The sequence below is a fragment of the Bison bison genome, unplaced genomic scaffold (genome assembly GCF_000754665.1).
Source record: "Bison bison bison isolate TAMUID 2011002044 unplaced genomic scaffold, Bison_UMD1.0 scf7180017864177, whole genome shotgun sequence".
In the NCBI taxonomy this organism is placed as follows: Eukaryota; Metazoa; Chordata; class Mammalia; order Artiodactyla; family Bovidae; genus Bison; species Bison bison.
In genome coordinates, this window is record NW_011494749.1 from 541,622 (window position 1) to 563,781 (window position 22,160).

Consider the following 22,160-nt stretch of genomic DNA (forward strand, 5'->3'; position numbering starts at 1 on the left):
TACTGCTTTCAGATATAAAGAGAAATTGTTACCTTCTATTTTTATTTGCCTAACTTTGTTGTTTTTTTTTTTTTTGCTGTCTGTGCTTTGCAGAGGCTTTTTCCCTGACAAGATCTTTCAGTTTCATCTGTCATGATAAAAACTTTCTGTCGACTCTATTTTAGAGTCAGAAAGAAGAAATTAAGGAGATAAAGGAAATTTCATGTTTTGCAGAGAACAGTAATAACACACTCCTAGTCGGGGCTAAGTTGGAGGAAAACATTGATTTTGAAACTTGTTTTCAATTGTGTTTTCCCAAATGATGGAAGATAGCTAATTACTCAGAATCATGACAAGTGCAGTACTAGGATTAACTACACTGGCCTCCCCAAAAGTCTACATATATTTGACTTGATTAAATATGTTTGGTCTTCAATAATATCATGTAACTGGCCTCAGCAGGTATAAGCTCATCTGGATAATGAGCCTTTTATTCAAACTTGAGGTAAAATTAAGAGAAACATTTCAAAGCATGGTACAAAATCTTCATCCTTTCCTTTTTGGAAAATCATTGCCAGACTGTGAAGAAGGCTGTCACTTACATACTGTAATTCTGGAACAAATCTGTGAGGTTGAGTTCCTTAGAAAGGTGATCTTTAAGATTCAGTAGGTTTTAATTTTGAACTGATTTTTCCAGCATTGGCTAAAACACAGGAGAAATGTAATTGTATCTGTTTGTTACTGGATAGTGTATAAAATCCTTATTGTTATGAAAAATAATGCATTTGGTTTTATTCGTTTGCTCAGGGAAATCCAAAATAATGATGGGTTTGCAAAATTTTGAAGAAGTTGTTTAATCTGATTTGTATTATCAAAGTAATGCTTGTACTGAACAGAAAAGAAGCATGCTAAATTGAACAAAATTTTCATGTGTTTCGTTTACATTGGGGTTCTATAAGCCACATGTCTACATGTAGTCCACATGAACATTTAACATTTTCCTTTGTAACTACTTAAATATTTTTTTAATTGAAATCATTCTGAATTCAGAAAGATGACCTGGATACTCCATATTAAGAAAGAAAGAAAAATGTTTTAAAGTAGGTTAAAAGAGCTTTTGATTAGTCTTTATGCTATGGTAAAGGAAATAAAATTAATGAAATCTGGCCATTAGTCTTAAAAGCCTAAGAATTTGTATGATGCAGTTTCAGATTCACAAAAATTCTTGTATAGCTGATCCATTTTGGTTTCATTGCATATGAAAAATATTTGAAGCTGTTTAACTGGATTATTTAGTGCAAATGATCAAAGAAACTTTAATTTCTGCTTTCCATTAAGGATTTTTCTGTGCTGATTTGTGCTATAAGCTGTATATACCCACATGCATTTCATTTAAGTGAATCATGGACTTGTGCATATAATCCTCCCAGAATTCTTGCTGTGTTAATCTTGAGTTCTTCATAAAGGTCACAGTTTCTGTACGATGAACCTATGCCAGTACATTTTAAAACTCACATACTGTAACACTTCAGTGTGTTGCAGAAGTGGGAAATACACTTTTTCAGGATGGTGGTTATTGTCATATACACTCCCCTTTAATTTTGGCATCTTCATTTGTACTGGATACTTTTATTATTTATGGGAATGCGTGCCTTCTAGAGTAAAACTCTTTATGTGCGGAAAGGAAATTAAGGAGGTTTGGCTCTTTTACTCCATTATTGCAATTAAGAATTTAGCATCATCCGTGCCAAAGGACAAAAGTGGTTCATTTGCCCTAGGGGAACAGGACAGTGATAAGATGATTTTTCGTCAAGGATCATTGGGTCGTAATTAAGTTACATTCATGGCTATTGCTTTTTGAAGGATGATTGGTAAATGACAGGCTTCATGTGCTTAGTACGGACAGTGTTCAGTAGGGTTTTTTCTCCCTCTGTCAGAAAATCCTGTTGAGCCTGATAATGTAAATGTGGCATTTTATTCTGAACAAAAGAGCAGGGAAATGAGCTATCTTGTCTAATCATTCAGTTGTTTAACACCGACTTCCAGTTTAGACTCAATTGGCTGGAAAGCACTTGACATGTGAAGTTAGTGCTGTTCCGAACGCGTGTTTGAGTAAATTTTAAAGTAAATGACAGCTAAATTGTACCTAGGGAAATTACAAAGCCTTCAACACAGTTAATTTTTTGGGGAGGATTAGTTGTAATTGCAACACCAGTCTCCTTGAAGATTCCTCATTTATAGATGATGAACAGAAAAAAAAAACATTTAGCTCTTTCAGGGACTGGTTCTCTTAACGGAATAATTTTTGCAAAGTCTGTGGTTTCTCCTGGAATGATTTCTTTCCACACTGAACATCTGCTTAAGATTTATAGAATGGTCGGTGTTTAGGAGTGTTAAGGTGTTTTTTCCCCCTCTCCCTTGTTTTGAACTTTTTTCCCCCCTCAACGACCTTCTTTTCTCTAGTGATTTCAGATTTTGAGAGCTTTTCAGTCAGTAAGCTCTTTAGGTAAATTGCCACTTCACCAGCACTTTATGCCTAATGTTGAAGCACTTTATTCCAATTAAAAAAAATCAATATTTGTCATTTAAAAATTTGATTAAATTAAGTATACTCTCTGAATTGGAAGTTATGGGTAAGCAGACTAAGTTTAAAGCTATCGATAGGTAAATAGATAGTTATCACTGGTTGCTCTTGTTCTAACAGTTCAAGTTTGTACGAAACCCATTTGTGATTTCTAGTTTATTTATAAAGAAATTTGAGTTAGGAGGGCTTTGTTTTCTGGTATTGTTATAAAATCTTTCTTCGATTCTGCTTTTATTTCTTCGGCTTGTAGAATTTTGATTAAAGTCATATTGAGTTAATTTGCATCAGTCACAAATACTTTTAAATGATTGCTTACTTTTTATTAGCATATATTTTATTTATGAAGATTATGTATATCATTGAAATACTTTGAGGGGTATCTAGTCATTGAAAATATCATAGTGGATTTTTCTTAGAGATAATAGTATGTTAGAGTTGGTTTTCACTTAGTATTATTTGAGGTTTCTGATAGCAGTGGCTAAATTTTTATTTCTATTTAGAGTAGAGTTTTAAATCAGTTCTAGTGTTTTAAAGCATACAGAGGAAAGCAAAGTTGTTTTAGGATATAGAATTACACTGATTAATTGAACCTTCCCCCACGTTTTGGGTGTAAAGCGGTTTCAGCCTTTTTCCACTTGATATTTTGCTGCACTTACTGATGTAATCCCGCCTACTAACAAGTAGTAGTCATGTGATGGTTTTCTCTGCTGGTGTGAAACATTTGAGATGATGAACCCACTAAGCTCCAGTTCATAGAACCTCACGTTAGAGTATTCCCACTGAGAGGAGACCCAAAGATCCTTGAGTTCAACTGTTGAGATAATCTACTTTTTATCACCACTTCTTGAAATGTGTCACATTGTTATAGCCAAGCTATGTGTAGTACTTGTCAATTAGGGTTGAAATTCAAAAGTCCTATGAGTATACAACTGTTGTAGCAATGTCAGTTTTAGATACTTTCTCATATTTTTCATTTCCATAACCAGAATTTTCAGGCTTAGATAGGAAAGATTAATGATGACATCAAATTATATGAGGAATGGACATTTTTGTCTCTTTCTTAAAGTTACATGAACTAGCCAAATGCAAGTCAGAATGTAAATAGGAATTGAAAAGAAATGACTAGTCATTAGTTACTTCTATCATCAGTAGGTATGAAATGTTTCATTACAGATTTTTAATTCATTTTGTTGGCAACCTGGGACCAGTGACATTGTTATTTAAAATTACTAACATATATATATGAATTATTTCCATTTTGCCATCCTTTTCTGTTTTTGTTCTGAGCATGTGTAATCTTCAGAAGCATATATTTGGAGACCAAAGACTATTAGTGTGTCTCCTTGATTGACCGGACAGCTATTCATTCATTTATTGATGGCTTTGACCTAATGTAGGGAAAATACAATTGAGATACAATACTATTCCAGTTTGGGAATTGACCTGAAAAAGCAAATCATCCTGCCTTTTAAAAATCTGTTATGTGTTAGTTTTTCTTTTGAAAATATTTTGGTAGTTTTTCCCTTAACTGGAATTGTGGAAACGTAATAACTTAACTTGTATCTGAAGCAAAGGAAAATACTGATTATATAAAGCTTTATATCATATGTGGTAGCTTCTGTAGCATTTCCCTTGTATGACAGTAATCTAGCCTGCAACATCTACTTGCAGTTTTGAAATTAACCTATAATTTAGTCTTCACCCCAAATGACAAAAATTCAAATGACTCCGTGGGGTACCAGAAGATGCGCTGTAAACAGGGCTCAGTAAGGGGATGAGGTGGAGTTCCATTCCGATCGGCTCCTTTTCACTGTGTCAGTATTATTGCAGTGAAATTAACGCTTCTTCATGGTATTGTACTTCTTAGTACAGTTTAAAATCTTAATCTGGATAAAATAGTAATTCAATCTAGGGCAACATAACATTTGTATAATGAACCAAAATGAACCAAAATGTTAGGGCTTCAGCGGAAAATTTTAAAAGGCTTTTCTTCCTTTCAAAAACTGTTGCACGTGTGAGAGAAATATGTTTTCTCCACAAAGATTATCACTAGCTGTACTTTTTGGTCCATACCTGTAACCGTGTTTGTTTGTTTGTTTTCTAAGTACATTTCATACTTTCTTTTAAATAATCTTTTAAATTTATTATTCCAAGTTATATCACCTTATTAGGTTAAAGGAACAACATTGCTTTTTAATAGAGCATAATGTGTAATTAGATGTACTCTGAAAGGGGGAGTCCAGTGACCTGATGGCAGTGCCTTCCTAGTGGCCTTAGGCTCATCAGTCAATCTCTAGATGCCCTAATTTCCTCATCTATTGAAAAATAAAGGAAAGTGGCAGGTAGACATGGATCACATTATCTAAACAGCTTTCCCAAGGTCTTAATAACTTCTTATACTGTTGTTTCCCAAAGGATAAAAGAGGTTTTGAGGACCCACAGAATATATTTCCGGAGAAGGCAATGGCACCCCACTCCAGTACTCTTGCCTGGAAAATCCCATGGACAGAGGAGCCTGGTAGGCTGCAGTCCATGGGGTCGCTAAGTCGAAGACTGAGTGACTTCACTTTCACTTTTCACTTCCATGCATTGGAGAAGGAAGTGGCAACCCACTCCAGTGTTCTTGCCTGGAGAATCCCAGGGAGGGTGGAGCCTGGTGGGCTGTCGTCTTTGGGGTTGCACAGAGTCGGACACGACTGAAGCGACTTAGCAGCAGCAACAGCAGAATATATTTCCATACTCTTATTTAATAAATAACTTAATGAAAATGTCTTTTTACTCTAATTAATTACACACCTACTGTGAGTCCTGAAGTTATTTCCTCCTTATCTGGAGAGGCAACAGTTTGAAAATTATGATGAGAATGGTGAACGTGCTTGAAAAGTTCTTGATGACCGTTGATGCACATTTAGTAAAGTTTCCCAAATCTGAAATTGAGAACCATAAACTTAAGTGGTTGGAAAAAATCTTTGACAGTAGTCCTTGTTTTTAGAAATAATGCATTCTTATAGCAACTTCTGTATAATATGACGAAATGCCTTCATCTTTTGGACTCTCTAAAAAGTGCCATTTAGCAAGTGAAATAATAAAAGGTAAAGCAGAGAAAGCAAGGAGCCACTAATGATGTCTGTACTCTGAACATTGATTTTTATATAAGGATTATTTCTTCTTTGTTTGTTTTTCCATTTTGGCTTTGTGGTAGTCTACTTAAGTAAAAGCTGCCTGTGTACTTTTTGACTGGTCATTGTGTATCTCTCAGATTAATTAGATATATTTTTTTCATTGTTAATATTTTGTTGTTTCCAAGGGATGACTTACCTGCTGCTCTTGAAAGCACCATTGACTGCTATGAAAAGTATAAAATCCTGCCAAGGATTCATGATGTCTTGTGTAAGCTGATAGAGAAAGGCGAGACTGAGCTAATTCAGAAAGGTTAGTCACCTTCTGATATCTTAGGGCTGTTAGTCTTTTTTTTTTCCCTCCTCTTTCTTGCTTGTGTAATCTTAATGTGTTGCTGTGAGGAGAAAATTTAACAGAAAGACAAGCATATCCAGAGAAACTTTTCTTTTGTTGCGCTTCTGAATTGAAGAGAAGAATATCAGGTAAATTTTTTAACATTATAGATGTCCTTGTTTTTAGTAACTGTTCATTTTGAAAAGTTGCCCTTTGTTGTTTTTCTTTTGCTCCACTTGTTGATGAGCTGTCTTTGTGGGGATTTTCATCCTTAATCTCACCAGTTCTCTTTGAAACTAGTCATAGGTGCTTAATGTCATAAATATATGCTGTTAGGTAAAGAATGTGACAGAAAATTGTCTCATATAGCTATAAGCTTTAAGTTATTCTGAATATTTATTTTAAAGTTTTCTGATATTTGTTCAGAATTCTTCAAGTGATACTGTGTTACTCTATATTTTTTCTTCTAATATATTTTCTTCTTTCCTCTCTAGCAATGGACTTTGTGAGCCAAGAACAGGGTGAAATGACTATGCTCTATGATCTCTTCTTTGCCTTCCTACAAACGGGAAATTACAAAGAGGCCAAGAAGATCATTGAGGTATGATGTTAACTACAGTATTGTAATTGTACAGCTATTTAGACTCTTAATTAGAATATGTTTTAAAATTTTAACCTTTAATTACACTTTTTTTGATTCATGTTAATATAATTCAGTCCCAATAATGTAGGGTTGGGGGGAGACTCGGCCAGCTTCTTTATTGTATGTAATTACAGTTCAGAAAAGGCAGCCTGGTTGTATATTGAATTTGTTTCTTCACTTTGTTAAATTCACTGTTATATATCAAAATGACATTTGCATATTAAATCTTGGATTGTGGAACAATTAAATTAAACTGGCATTCCTGGGTGTAAAGTTGCTAATCCTCTTTGCCAAGGAATTCTTTGTTCTTAAAAGCAGTGGAATTTAATTTGCTGCAGACCATGCTCAGATTTATTTGTAATGCTTGTCTACAAGTTAATCAGCCAAACAAGTGCTGTCTGCAACTGTTTGGCATTTAATTTAAAATTTCTTCTTTTTTTTTTCACTATGGTAAGCAGCTTATGGGAAATGGTAGGTGACAAACCTGGGCTATTTAGGATTAGTATATTTTATCTAGGCTTGATTGAAATTTTGCTTACTGAAATTGATAAGTCAAAGGGCAACTATGAAGTCTGTCCAAATTGTGATTAATTTCACTATTAAAACAGTCCTGTGTCCCCTAAAAAGTCATTTCATAGAAGACGGACACATCATCTTAGATATTGCTTAATGTGTGTAAAATAAACTTGTAAATATATCAGGCATCATGTTTCTCTCAGATAGACCTTACTGCTTGCTACCCATGTCTTTTCCCAAAAGTGCCCACGATGGACGAGACATAGACGTAGGCTTTGGCCTCCTTGCTTTTATGTTGATGACTGCGTATAATGGGTTTGAAAATACAGGCACACAACCCAGAAAATTACTAGTTTCTCTTGACATTTTTCAAAGAAGAGAAACGTCTAGCATGAAAAAGGACTGTGAAATTAATTCAGAACTTTCTTCTTTTTTCCTCTTTAATCCAGTCTGTCCTTCTAGCAGAGGGAAGTAAGGTGTACTGTCTCGGACAGGTGCCTTTGTAGCTCTAGTAGTTCATTTGTATTTTCTGGGAAATGGTATAAATTCTCTCACTTGAAAGTGCACAGCGTAGGTATCTGAAGATGAGGGGAGCTGTCTGCCTGTTGAGTTCTGCTCCTCTGTATGCATGTTATCAATATAGTAAGGCACCGATCAGAGCAGAAATAAAACTCAGGTATTCAGACAATAGCGATTGGAAGTTCTACAGCAGGAAAGCAGGTGCCTCTCTTTGTGTAATAAGCAAGACGTAATAGGAAGAGCAAAAGGCTTAAGAGTGGGTTCTCCTTTTGTCATTTACTTCCTATTGTGATAAAGAATAAGTTACTAAACCTTTTTAAGCTTTCTCATCTATAAAATGGAATATAGTATCTTTCTTTAAGATTCAATCACATAATTTAGTATGTAAAGCAGCTTGCATGTTTCTTGGATTATGATAGTAATCAATAATATTAATCCTCTTTGCCCCTTAAAGGTAAAGACTCTGTTGTCTTCTTTACCCCACATAATTCACAAAATTATGCTTTAGTGTAAGGTACATTCTTGTCACGTTAACAGGCAAGAGAAGGAGGCTACCTCTTAATTACTTAAGGTTTTGCCAGTGTACAACAGTTAGTTGAGTATAATCATTTAGGAATGGCTGTATACTGATGGCAGAATTTTATAGTGAAAGTGTATAGAACTGCTTAAAGGATAGAGAATAGCTTTACAGAATCCTTTTGCAGTACCCTAGGGTAGGACGGCAAGGTATGCAACATATGGAAATATTTGAGGCACATTTTTAGTTTTTTTTGTTAATGGTTAGTTGGAGTTGAATTAAAGTAAGAACTTGAATTTTTTTTTTTAACTTTTTATTTTGTGTTAGAGTATAGCCAATTAACAAACAGTGTTATCAGAGTTTCAGATGAACAGTAAAGGGACTCAGCCATATATATATATACACATATATCCATTCTCCCTCAAATTCCCCCTCCCATCCAGGCTGCCACTTAACAGAGTGGCAGAGTTCCATGTGGTATTCAGTAGGTCCTTGCTGGTTATCCGTTTTAAATATAGTTGTGTGTACATGTCCATCCCAAATTCCCTAACTATCCCTTTTCCCCATTCTTCCCCCCCACCCACCCCCAACAGCAACCATAAGCTTGTTCTTGGAGTCTTTGAGTCTGTTTCTGTTTTGTGAGTTCATTTATATCATTTCTTTTTAGATCCCACATATAAGGGATGTCGTACCATCTTTCTCCTCCTCTGACTGACTGACTTCACCCAATATGGCACTCTCTAGGTCCATCCATGTCGCTGCAAATGGCAGTTTTCATTCTTTTTAATCACTGAGTAGTATTCCATCGTATGTATGGTCCACATCTTCTCTATCTGTTCCTCTGTCGATGGACATTTAGGTTGCGTCCATGTCTTAGCTATTGTAAGCAGCGCTGCAGTGAACACCCGGGTGCACGTATCCCTTCGGATCGTGTTTTTCTTCAGATACATACTCAAGAGTGGGATTGCAGGGTCATTCGGTAACTCGGTTTTTATCTTTCTAAGGAACCTCCATACTGTTCTCCATAGTTACTGTACCAGTTTACATTCTCACCAGCAGTGTAGGAGGGGGAACTCGATATTTTGATTGTTAAAATTCAAGGCCTGGAGTTCTCCTTTGTGATTTTCTAAGGATTATTGAAAATCTTAAAAGTAATGAATATTAATAAATGAGGACAGTACCAGCATATGAAAGAACATAATAAATACTGAACAACATTTTTATCATTCCCCAAAATGCAACAGTGTGTTATCCAAGGGTAGATTCACTAGGGTTGAATTTCCAAAGCAAAATATGCAATAAAGCTTCTTTGTATCCTAAGCACTGTGGGAGATAAGATAAGCCAGTCAACCAGTCATATTTTATGCTCTCCTTAAATGAAGACCAAGACAAGATTTGGTGTGTTATATGACCTGTGTTTTTAAAATGAGTTGGTTTACATATATCATAAATGTATTATGTTTTAACATAGTTTTATATTTCTAACCATCGTTTATTGCAGGAGAGTGGAATTATAGCTGGTATTTTGCTATATACTTTTCTGTATTTTCTTGAGTTTTCAGTAATGAGGATATATATATGTTCTTATTCTATATATATTCAGAAAGAGTGTTGTTTTCCTCTACAAGAAAGGCTAAGGGAGAGAAAAGTAAATCAGACCTAGATTGATTCTCAAGGAATTAATGTGAAGCTTCTTGAACATAAGATTAATACATGAAGATAACATCTGTATTAGACTGATAATTGTTAACTGCTATAAGAAAAATATAAATGGTTTTGAGAGTTCAAGAGAGAAACTTATTCTTAATGTAGGAAATAAGGTGACTTTACTGATAACGGGGTTTAAGGTACGGATTGATGGATGTGGTAGCACTCTTCACATTTGGGAGTTTGATGGGGTTGGAAGTGTGTTAAAGGTATTAAGAGGTAGAGCAAAGAAGTAGAAAAGGGAAATCTCTAAATAGTTCCTTTTTTCCTACAACTTCATTGAGATATTAGTAACACTTAACATTGTATAACTTTAAGGTGTACACCCTGTTGATTTGATATGCTTATATATTACACAGTGATTACCATAGTAGTGTTATTTAACAGCTCTGTTACCTCATGTAATAATTACCCTTTCTATGGTGAGAACATTTAAGATCTGTTCTTAGCAACATTCAAATACATGAGAGTGTGTGTGTACATAAGCTGTATTATTAGATTTAATTGCAGTGTTGTATGTTAGATCCCCAGAACTTACTCATTTTAGAACTGGGAGTTTGTACTGTTTGACCAGCATCTCCCTGTTCCCCCCACCCCCAAGACCCTGGCAACCACCATTTTATGCCCTGGTTTTAGGACTTTGGGTTTTTTAGATTTCACATATAAGTGATAATCATAAAGTCTTCCCCTTTTTCTGACTTACGTTCCTTAGCATGATGCCTTCATGGTCCGTCTGTGTTGTCGCAAATGGCAGGACTTCTGTGTGCATGAGTGTGTGTGTGTGTTGTGTGTCTGACTTAAGTCTTATAATTTTCAATGTACAGATCTTTCATAGCCTTGGTTAAATTTATTCCTAGGGTTTGTTTGGTTTTTTAAAATCATTTTGATAATCTTGTGAATTAGGATTGTTTCAATTTTTTTTTCAGATATTTTGTTCCTAGTGGATAGCAGTCAAACTGACTTCTTTATGTTGATTTTGTATCCTGCAACTTTACTGAATCCATTGATCAGTTGTAATAGTTTTTTTGGTGGAGTCTTTAGTATTTTCTACAGATAAGATCTTGTCATCTGCAAACAAAGCCAGTTTTATTTTTTTCCTGATTTCCTAAATAAATCTTTCATCCTGGGGTATAGGATTTAAAAGAAATACCTTGTAAAGGTAGGTTGTTCGCAGAGACCCTTCAGTATCTGAATAAGCAGGCTGGAGTTCATTCAGAAGACAGTGAACTCTCAGCAATGTTAGGAAGAAGTTTATACTAGTAGAAGGATGTGTGATCGATGAAAGGAGGTTTGGGACAGTAAGATTAATAGGATCTGAATTAGGATAGTGGTTGTGGGGATTTTCAGGACACTTTACTCAGTCATTTTAAATGATACGTAATAGTAGATATCTCAATGCTAGTGACCTTAATTAGCAGAAAGTATGGAGGAGACTGGCAAAGATTGAAGGCAGGAGGAGAAGGGGACAACAGAGGATGAGATGGTTGGATGGCATCACCGACTTGATGGACATGAGTTTGAGCAAGCTCTGGGAGTTGGTGATGGACAGGGAAGCCTGGCATGCTGCAGTCCATGGGGTTGCAAAGAGTCGGACACATCTGAGCTACTGAACTGACTTATGGTGAATTAAGGGCTTCTCAGGTGGCTCAGTGGTAAAGAATCTGCCTGCCAAGCAGGAGACATGGGGAGATCCACTGGAGAACGAAATGACAATCCACTCCTGTATTCTTGCCTGGGAAGTCTCGTGGACAGAGGAGCCTGGCAGGCTGTGGTCCATAGGATCGCAAAGAGCTGGACATGACTGAGCAACCAAACAACAATGATGAATTAACAGAGGCATAAGAGCATCTAAGCTCTGACTTGAGATACATTGAGGTCTGACAACAGCACCTCCCATCATGAACCCTTATAAAGTTGGCATTGGCAGATTTCATAACTTAAAACTGGGTCAAGTCCTTTAACTAAGGTGGTGGACAAAATTTGCATGGTTTCTAAAATTTGCGTGGCTTCCCAGTGTGATCAATTTCCCCTCCATTTCTCTCTTCCCTTCCTTCCTTCAGTAAACAGTTATGGATCACATCTTACAGTCTGTCCTAAAGATAGACTTTAGAAAGATGAAAGTGCAATAATTGTTTTATTGTAACAGAACGTGCTATAAAAGTATCTATTTCAAGACTAGATAGATCTTTTTGAGGAAGTTATGTTTGGGATGAGAACTAAAGGATGAACTAGGAGCAAGGCAGGTAATGAGTGGAAGCAAAAACATCTCACTTAGAGGACACTACCTGTGCAAAGGCCCCAGAGCAGGACAGGACTTCTCTTCTTTATCCTTGTTCTTTCTCTTAAGGCTTTATCAGACAACGCTGCTAAGACCACATCTAGAGTGTCTGGGACAGTGTTAAACACTGAATGTTAGCTTTATGCTCTGCTTTCTCTGTGATGTTCTTTCTTGTGTTGAAGTCAAACCCTTTTCTCTCATCTTCAGTCTCATCCTCTGTAGGCTGACTGTCCCTTGTTCCTTCCAGTATTCTTCTGGCACATTCTGGAATGAAATGTGCAACTGGGGAAATGTTCACAAATTATTTTTGTAAACTTCAATATCAGATAAATACACTTTGTGTGTTGTGTTTTGTCTCCCAGTGATGATGGGCAGCCTGATTGTTCCCCCTGTGGATGCTGTGTTGTGCTTAGTCATTTCAGTCGTGTCCAGTTCTTTGCAGCCTCCATGGACTGTAGCCCACGAGGTTCCTCTGTTCATGGGGATTCTCCAGGCAACAATACTGGAGTGGGTTGGATTCCCTTCTCCAGGGGATCCTCTCGACCCAGGGATCACAGGTCTCCCACATTGCAGGTGGATTCTTTACCGTCTTGAACCACCAGGGAAGCCCATGAATACTGGAGTGGGTAGCCTATCCCTTCTCTAGGGGATCTTCCTAACCCAGGAATCAAACTGGGGTCTCCTGCATTGCAGGCGGATTCTTTACCAGCTGAGCTACCAGGGAAACCCTCCGCTTGTGTATAGATTCAAGTAAAGCTTAACATGTGTTACTGTTTAAAATACACCAAGTTTATTAAGACTCACTATCAGTGCCTCTACTCATCTAGTCATCTTTGTAGGTTTTCTGTCCTTTATTCAATGCATATTTCTTTTGTATATACTTGAAATTGAATCATATAGCTTACATAATACTTTCTTCACCCTACATTGCTCTCTCTGCATTCTCTGAACGTCAGTAAGAACTGTTCTAAAGCATTTTTAATGACTACATCATTCTTTTGTATAAGATTATTTGCCCATTCCTCTTTTGAGAACATTTTTCACTATTGTAAGTAGTCATCATAATTCACATCTTTACCTCCTAGCCTATTTGTTTTTCAGATTATTTACTTAGGATCATTTCTCAGAAGTGGATCATATGTTATTATTTTTAAGGCCCCTGATGCATAAAGACAAAAATTTTGTTGTGTTTATAGATGATACCTCTTTTATGGTTCATAGTAGCAAAGATTGGACTAAAACCCAGGCCTCCTGAGTTCTAGTATTTTAGTCCTATACTTCTTTTGCTACATATTATGATAAAATAGGGTGGTATTTCTTTGTTTAGAGAAAATGACTTCATTCTTTTAGTCAAGTTCATTCGCCTCCCAGGAAAGAAGTGTTGTGGGTCATTTAAATAAATTAACACTGTTTAGATGATTCATTTTATCTTTTTAAGATTGCAGCTTAAGTCCAGGGAGAGATGGCACAAACAAGTACAGAAAGTTAAATAATGACATGAAATGTTAAATAACCATATTAAAAGTTTCTGTAGAGAATTATATCAGTTTTATTCTTAACCCTTTGAGCAGCTCAGTAATTACAGCTAAGTTCTCAGGATACAAACACAAAGATGAGTAAGAGTCTACTTTAAACTTACTTAGTGTTTCTTTCTAACCTCCTCTCTTAAGGTTCAAACCTAGATTACAAGCTAAGCAGAATAACCGATATTAGTAACATTTTAACACTTCTCAAATGATTTTCATGTGCATCTTCCTGTGAGCCTCACAGAACAACTCTGAGGAGTAATTAGGGTGGTGAAACTTCAGTTCAGGGTGTGAGTGTGGAGGTTATTTAGTTAGTAGTTGTCATGGACTTGGAAATTTCAGATTTTCTGTTGGTACCCTTACACCATTTCTGCCTCTGCTTCCATGATCTCTCTTTTTAAAAAATTGAGATAAGATATAATGTTTCATTAAGTTTAAGGTGTTGGACCTGTTGATTTGATGTATTTATGTATTCAATATGGGGCTTTCTTGATGGCTCAGATGGTACAGAATCTGCCTTCTATGCAGGAGACTTGGGTACGATCCCTGGCTCAGGAAAATCCCTTGGACTAGGGAATGGCAGTCCACTCCAGTATTCTTTCCTGGGGAATTCTATGGACAGAGAAGCCTAGTGGACTACAGTCCATGGGATCTCAAAGAGTCAGACATGAGTGAGCAACTGACACTTCACTTTCACTTTCTTTTTCATGTATTCAGTTCAGCCTCCATGATCTCTCAACCTTTAGTATCTGAATCACCAAAACAACTTAAAATTTCTCCAGAATTTCTCTTTCTTGAATTTTCCTTCTCTCTTTCTCTGCTGTTTCTCTTCCATAACATTTCAGCCAGAGTAAATTTGCTATCTTCTCAGGGGGCATATCCCTTCTTTTTATGACTTTGCCTTAGGACCAAAATTTTGGATTATAGCAGTCTCCCAACCTTCGTTCCTTCTTCCTTTGTTCTTTAACAGATCAGATTCAGGGCTTTATTCTAATTTGCCTTCCTTAATAAGCCAAAATGGATCTCACATATAAAGAAGGGATTTTAGAGCTAGCTCCCCCACGGTGTGCGTATGTGTGCTCAGTCGTGTTCAACTTTTGCAACTCCGGGGATTGCAGCCCGCCAGGCTCCTCTGTCTATGGGATTTCCCAGGCAAGAATACTGGAGTGGGTTGCCATTTCCTTCTCCAGTTCCTCCGCGTCTGTCCCCCAAATTTCAGGAGATGTCAGTTCTCGTGCCAGTTTATACTCCCTCTCTCCCACGAGTTACTTAGTATCTTCTGTAACACTGGGATCATATTTAGTTAATGATAGATGGTTGGTTTGACTTGCTCAGCCATATTTTCCTCCTTACTAGACATGGTCTTTAAGCCTGTCTCTGGAGAGTGTAGAGAAAGGACAGTTGTTGAAAGGTCTAATACTTACCATGATGCCCTTTTAGTCCTTGCTGTTTTGGCTCTGGGGATAGATAGTTGGTTCTTACTGGTTTTGTTTGTCCCTTCCTCCTCGTGCATTTGATTGTCCTCCTACTACTTCAGCTAGAGGACGTGCAGCCAGAGTGGTGGTTTTCCATTTTCCATTTCTAGCAGTAATGGTAACAAAACTCAGAACAGGTAAAAATCACTATTTTAGTTAAATTTAAAATGATTTCCTTTGAGGGGAGTTTGTCTTTTTTTTTTTTTCTTTTTTTTCTGGGGGGATGGGGGACAGTTCCTGGTCAGGCCCCACAGGGAAGGGAGCCATGGGCAGCCCGGGGTGTCCAGGAAGCAGGGGGCCGTTGAGTAGGGTTCCCAGGAAGCCCTGCTTCCAGCATCAGTTGTGCCAAGTGGCCTTCTCAGCACTGCCCAGGGTGGGCATCTGAAGACCATCGTGAAATAGACATCATTTGCTGAGGTGGAATTTGAAGTAGAAGAATATTCATCTGTTTTCACTTCAAAATGATAAGTATCAATATTATACTTAATATCTGTTTCTACTAATATACATAGAAGCCTGTTATGAAAAAAGCAAATTTATATCAGTGATGTAACGAAATTAATGAAAATTATTTTTTAAATTGGGATTACTTTTTTCTAATACAAGTGAACCTGGTTCTGAATTGCAGCTGCACAAAGTGTGTTTTGAAGCACAGTAACCCAGGTGGAAACAAACATGCTGTTTGTTTTTTTAAATTACAATAATTACTTTATCCTCACTGTCTGTTAAATAGATTGTGCATAGGAAAAACAGGAAAAATTAAAGATCAGTTCATTGTTTTAATTAAGCATTAACTAGTTTTGGATAAGTTATATTTAGCATCCCAATTAGAATTCTATTCTCCATGTTTTTATTACATTTTCTTTTTTTTTTTTTTGCTTTCAACTTACAGTGTTTAAAATTCAATAAGATGTTAAGAGATAAGCCAGAAATGTAGACTGTTACAGAAGCCTAGGAGATTTAGTTAATCTGACCTAGATGTTCTTTTGATGATTGAGATTGATTTGGGAAAACAGTCCTTAATTTCATAATGAAGCATAGGAATATCTTCCATATAAGTCAGTTGTCCTGCCAGTGACAGGCAGATTAATCGGCCACAAAAAGGAAGAGTTTGCCATGAAAGTTGTGCTATTTAGATCATTGCCATTTGGATGAGCAGTAATATTGAAAGTTGTAAGTGAATGTAGCCCTTACATTTTGCCATGTTCTAAAGAGGATTATCTAGTATTTTTTTCAAGGGCTTTTTGTGTACATTTGATGTTGGCTTCGTTTTCAGTGTAATGCACGTGAAACAGAACAGATAATGTGAGAACATCCTTGAGTAGAAATTGGATGCGAAAGTAAATATTAGTGATGTTTGAGAATATGTATATATCAACAGTTAATTTATTCCACATTTATTTCTTGTAACCCAAAATCTGGGTACTTGCATGGTTAGAATGAGAACACTTAGTTTACAAACTTCTATACCAATTTTTTTGTCGTTCTACCAAAGCCCTGAGATGTTGGTTCTTGCATCAGCTTTTAATTTAACATTGTACAATATTAAGAAATAAAACATAATGAGGACTTAGAAATAAGAGATCAGATTTGAGGGTTGCTTGGTGTAGTCCACAAAACTGAGTGAACAGAGCAGTAAAGGCATGTCCTCTGGACTGGAGCTGCCAGGGTATGTTGTTTTCTTGTCATAATACTGTGATCATGTATTAAATACTGTAGTGTTTCCATAGGGAAGCCCTCATAGATGATGAAGATGCTGTGGGTAGAGTGATAGATCCTTGAAATTAAATGTGAAGTGGTTTGTCTTTTATTTTAGTATCCAAAACTGTAAAGTAATTGTTTTGAAACTAGAATGATTGACTCATTATTAGTTATTCCTAATTGAGGCTATAACATACATCTCAATTATTGAAATAAGCTAAGACTATGAACTAACTGAGTACTTGGATTGTTTTTAGTACCTAGCTCTTGAAACATTTAGTTTTCGATACTAGGCAGGCATGTGTGGTAATCAGAATACTTTGATCACTAAGTTTTACAAGGCATGTTTCTGTAAAAGCCATGGGTTTATCATTGTGATAATTATTAAGTCTATGAAACGTATTAATAATTTTTGCTTTCTGAATCTCTTGGGATCTCTATAAAGTGTGTGTGTGTGTGTGTCTAATTTGATATATTTTGGAGTTGATTTAGTCCATCATTTCAAGGTTTCTTTCAACTACAGAACGCTTAGCCATTTTTAATAATTATAGATTTATGGAATTAAAATTGACCTACAGAGTAGCATTTTGAAATAACCCGAATCTGCTAGACATTGGTTAAGTATAGGTTGTTCTAATCCTAAAGGTCCTTGGTAACTGTGGGATTAAGTTATAGATTTCTTTTAGTATATACATTTGGGAAGGAGGCAGCCAGGGTCATTAGAAGGAAAACTGTCATTGAGGGAAAATTAACATTTGGCTAAAGCCTTACCTTGTGTGCTGTATGATTATTTTATTTTACAGACTCCAGGCATTAGAGCTCGGCCTACAAGACTTCAGTGGTTTTGTGATAGATGTATTGCAAATAATCAGGTTTGTGTTTAATTTCTGGTCTCCCTCACCCAAAACTGAGTAGAAAGCAAGTGTCCTCCATGTCCTGTGAGCATTTGGGGATTTCATGAGATGTAGCTTTGGTTACCTTTGGTTACCTTGGTGATTTTCCAAACAAGCAATCACTTAATTCTGGTTCCTGAGGTCTACAGAATCCCTAAAAATAATAACATGGGCTCTGAAGATTTCAGCTGGCTTCATTCTGCTTGTTGGTTTGAGCAGGGCTGACGTTTCCTTGGCAGTTGAAACCTGCTTCAGTCGTTAGTGACCAGAGGAAATGCTTGATGGGAGCCCAGTGGAGTTTCTACTTTACTCCAGCCCAGATGCCTCTCACATCGTGCCAAGAAAAAGCCACAGGGAAAGAGGAGTATAAAGTTGGGGTGGAGAATATTCCTGTTAACAGATATAGATGTACTCACTGAGTCCTCCACCCTCAGTATCTTTGAATTTTCCAAAATGCTCCTCTGTGGAGGTTTTCACAACTAGAGAGTCATTCATATGTATTCTTGTCTCCAAAGAATCCTTTAGCTCTTTAGTTTAAAATTGTTTTTAATTGTGATAAAATACATATGGCATCACATTTATCATTTTAATCATTCTTAACATGTATAGTTAGTGGCATTAAGTACAGTTACATTCTTGTGCTCAGTCCTTTAACCTTTGAAGTAAAGTTAGCCTGCCCTTTGGGTAAAGCTGATTTGAAGGATTATTCACCTGTGACTTGTCAACTATAAAATGCATCCTTTATACAATCTAGATCCCTCTGTTAATCTTATTTTTAAGGTTGAAACTCTAGAAAAATTAGTGGAGCTGACACAGAAGCTATTTGAATGTGATAGAGACCAGCTATACTACAGTCTGCTAAAACTATATAGTAAGTAATATGACTCTTTCTCATGTTTTTATTTTGAGACATTTATTCTGTGGAAGGCAGTGCCTGGAAAGGAACATCAGGCCCTGAGGAAGCTCCTGGGGGTTTTCACTTGTGGAGTCTTCCACAGAGGCTCAAGTAGAGGCTAGATTGAATTTATATCACAAAATGTTGTGTTGTTTCACTAGACATCCTACGGTCTTCCCTGACATTCTTACTGCAATAATGAGAAAGTGAGTAAACTCTTCATCAGAGCCACAGAATTTAATGGGAGTTTTTGAGGAGAAACTATTCTTTTTTTCTTTTAATTTAAATTCTTTAGTAAATTTATCAGTCACTTCTATAAGTAATCATTGACATATTCATGTGTCTAGATATTTTTCCAGAAAAATGCATGTTTATATACAGACTCATTGTAAAAAATTCCTTTTCAAAATGTGATTGTATTGTAAGATAGTTTTGACTCAGTTCTATATTACCAACCTTTTTCTGCACTTTATCATCCGCCAGTGACTATATTGAACAGATACATTAGAGTTTACTCAACTTGTCTCCGACTGCTAGACGTGTGACTAGATTTTAGTTTTCCATCTTATAAAACACTACATTAGTCGTCTTTATACCTTAATCTTTGTTCACAACCTTAATTGTTTCCCTAAGCTGAATTTGTATTTGCACTAAGGGTTGAAAGTGACGGTCATTTCTGAAACTTGGGGTCTCTGCTGTTAAGGAGTTGTCTAGCATGTTTATGCAAGTTTACACATCTGGAACTGTGTAGTCTCTTAAGGTATTTTGTGGAGAGAAACGACGGAATAGTCGGTGACCTTTCTTCCTTCCTTTCCTACATAAGATATTTGATCTCGATTTATTCTTCTTTTTCCTTCACCAAACATAGACAGCAGTGAATAAGCTGATTCATTTGTCTTTTTGAACTCGTATTTATCATCATTGGAGGCTTTGTCTTACATCTTGATGGTGTATATTAAATATGCTGGAAATCTTACATTTCGTTCGTTGGTTACATTGACATACAGTTCACATGTAATTCTTAAAACTTTTCCCTTGAATGATGATCAGATTCTGGCATCCAACACTGAGGTTGTTGTTGAATGTATAGAATTTTAAAACTTGGGTTTTAGGCATTTAATCCTTAAATAGTAGTTTATAACCTGTATTAAAGTGCTAATTCTCCCCACTCCCCCTGCTTTTTCTTACTTTGAGAGAATTCTTTCTTTCATAAGTTCTAATTTTTTGCAAACTAAAAATACCGAAGTGATACATCTAAATGAGTTTTCAACCTTTAAAGTCATCCCCATAGAAGTCTTTGATTCAGAAATATCTCTGAAGCCCACAGTACTAGCATTGAGGTAGGCACTGCAGATAGAAAACTGGCGTTCTTCAGAAGAGCTGGACCTGAGCTGGGACTGCCGATCCCTTGGGCTGAAAGAACAGCTGCACGGACACAGGAGGTGCGTCCAGGGAAGATGAGAGGCGGCCGGCTTTACAGGCTTCTTTCTCCCTCTGGAGCTGACCTTTTGCTATTGTCAGCAAAAGGAAGGAAAGGAAAAACAAGTTTTAAGTTCATCTTAAAATTTCCTTTAGGGATAAGCAGGAACTCTTACCAGTAAACTCTGAGGTTTATTAGCGTTTTCTTTAATCCCTCTGTCTGTTCTGATGGACACCCCCTCCCAGCTCTGTATTTGAGCCAATAGTCTGAGAAGCTCTCCTCTGCTCAGCCGAGGAGCCTCTGAGGGTGAGATAGCATGACAGTGGCCTCTCATGGGACTGGAATCTAGAGGAATCATCATAGGGAAGTGTATACTTTTTAACCCAGCTTCTGTCATGTTATGAATCAATAATGTGGTTGTGGTAACCCTAAACCTTCCCTTTCTGAAAGAAGAAGCAAGCTGTCTCCTCCCCCTGCCCCTTTTTTGCCCTCTAACTTGGACCACTACTTAAATATGTTGAATAATTTATAAAGCACAATTTATTTGAAAAGGAATATGTAGTATGGAATGATATACAGAATGTGGCCCTGTAACACATGAAAAGTCCAGACTGGATTTCTGAGAAAACAGTTTGTTCAGTGTATTGGAATTTTTTATGAACTCATTCTTTTTCATAATATAATTTTAGCCCTTGAAAGGAGTTCATTTTATTATTTCGGAGTATTTGTTAAAGGGCAGTTTTGCTTGTTTTATTTTAAAATAGTACCTTTCACACACATGTACACACTTACTTTGTTGTGAATTACAGCACACTACAGAAACATGCACAAGACAGAGATACATTGCTCCATGGTTCTGTAACACCCAGCCTCCATGGAACTATAATGGAGGTTAAGGAATAAAAATGTAACTCTCTTCATTCCTGTAAATACTAGCTCTACTAAACCAGCTTTCCTTTTCTACTTAATAATATGATGTTCAAAGGTGATCTGTTATAGGAATCTGCCATAATTCAAACTTTAGTTCTCTCCTTTCTAAGATATTTTGACTTCCCACTGTGATAGTCTTGTGAAATTAGCTCCTAAGCCCTGCAACAAACATTACATGAATGAAACAACTCCCTCACCTGCATATATATTATTATTTTAACATTACTAATAAGGAATATTCTGTTATTTCTAAAGGACAGTTTTTTCTTCTTACAGTTTTATTATATTCAAAACACTTCAGTTTCTTTACATATACAAAGAAGAGAATTTATTCTTTGTATATGTAAAGTACTCTCGCCAAAACTTGAGCTGCCTTACATTCATAATTTTGCGATAAAAGTTCTTTGAATCTGTTTTTAAAACCCCAACATTTAAAACATGAACACTTATGGGATTTCCCTAGTGGTCCAGTGGCTATGACTCCATGCTTCCGCTGCAGGGGACCTGGGTTTGATCTCTATTCAGGGAACTAAGATCCCATGTGCTGCATGGCACAACTGGGAGGAAAAAGAAAACGGGAAAACCGCCCTGAGTGTTTATCCTAAGATGTTATTTAGGTGCTATTTTCTTTACTTATGACCATTGACATTTCTTTTTCATGCTGTATAGTCTTCCCTCCTCCATTATCACACACACAACATGAATGTATTCTGAATCACTGAAGGGCCAAGCCAGTACAGTAGTATACAAAGCAAAAGGTCAAATGTTGTTGTGTCCACACAATACCTGAGTTAATGTGTCCATGGCCATCCTTCCAAATCACTCTCTCTGCATTTGTATCCGTGTATTTTTTTGCATATACACCTATTATTATTCTGATTGTTTAATGCTCTACATGTTTTGTGCGCTGTGTTCTGTAGCTTATTTTGTTAATATGAAATAAATTCATAGGAAAAGATACATGCTTGCTTTTCTCCTTTTAGTTAACCAGTTTTAAGTGCTGGTATCCCTGGAACCTCCTAAGTTGGTCATTAAACATTTTTTTTAATGAGTTTATGAACTCTTTGGTATATTTGTGTTTCATTTCCTTGCAGTCATTATTCTTTTTGGTGCCCAAATTGTCC

At 36.4% G+C, this 22,160-nt stretch overlaps 1 protein-coding gene across 1 annotated transcript in view; it reads left to right on the top strand.

Annotated features, from left to right (window-relative positions):
- The window catches only part of LRPPRC (leucine-rich pentatricopeptide repeat containing), a 99,465-nt gene that overhangs the window by 49,388 nt on the left and 27,917 nt on the right, over window positions 1-22,160 (top strand). The window contains exons 24-27 of the mRNA XM_010842303.1: window positions 5,871-5,995; window positions 6,511-6,617; window positions 17,702-17,770; window positions 18,572-18,662. Coding sequence (XP_010840605.1) covers window positions 5,871-5,995; window positions 6,511-6,617; window positions 17,702-17,770; window positions 18,572-18,662 — 392 coding nt within the window. The remainder of the gene's footprint in view (window positions 1-5,870; window positions 5,996-6,510; window positions 6,618-17,701; window positions 17,771-18,571; window positions 18,663-22,160) is intronic.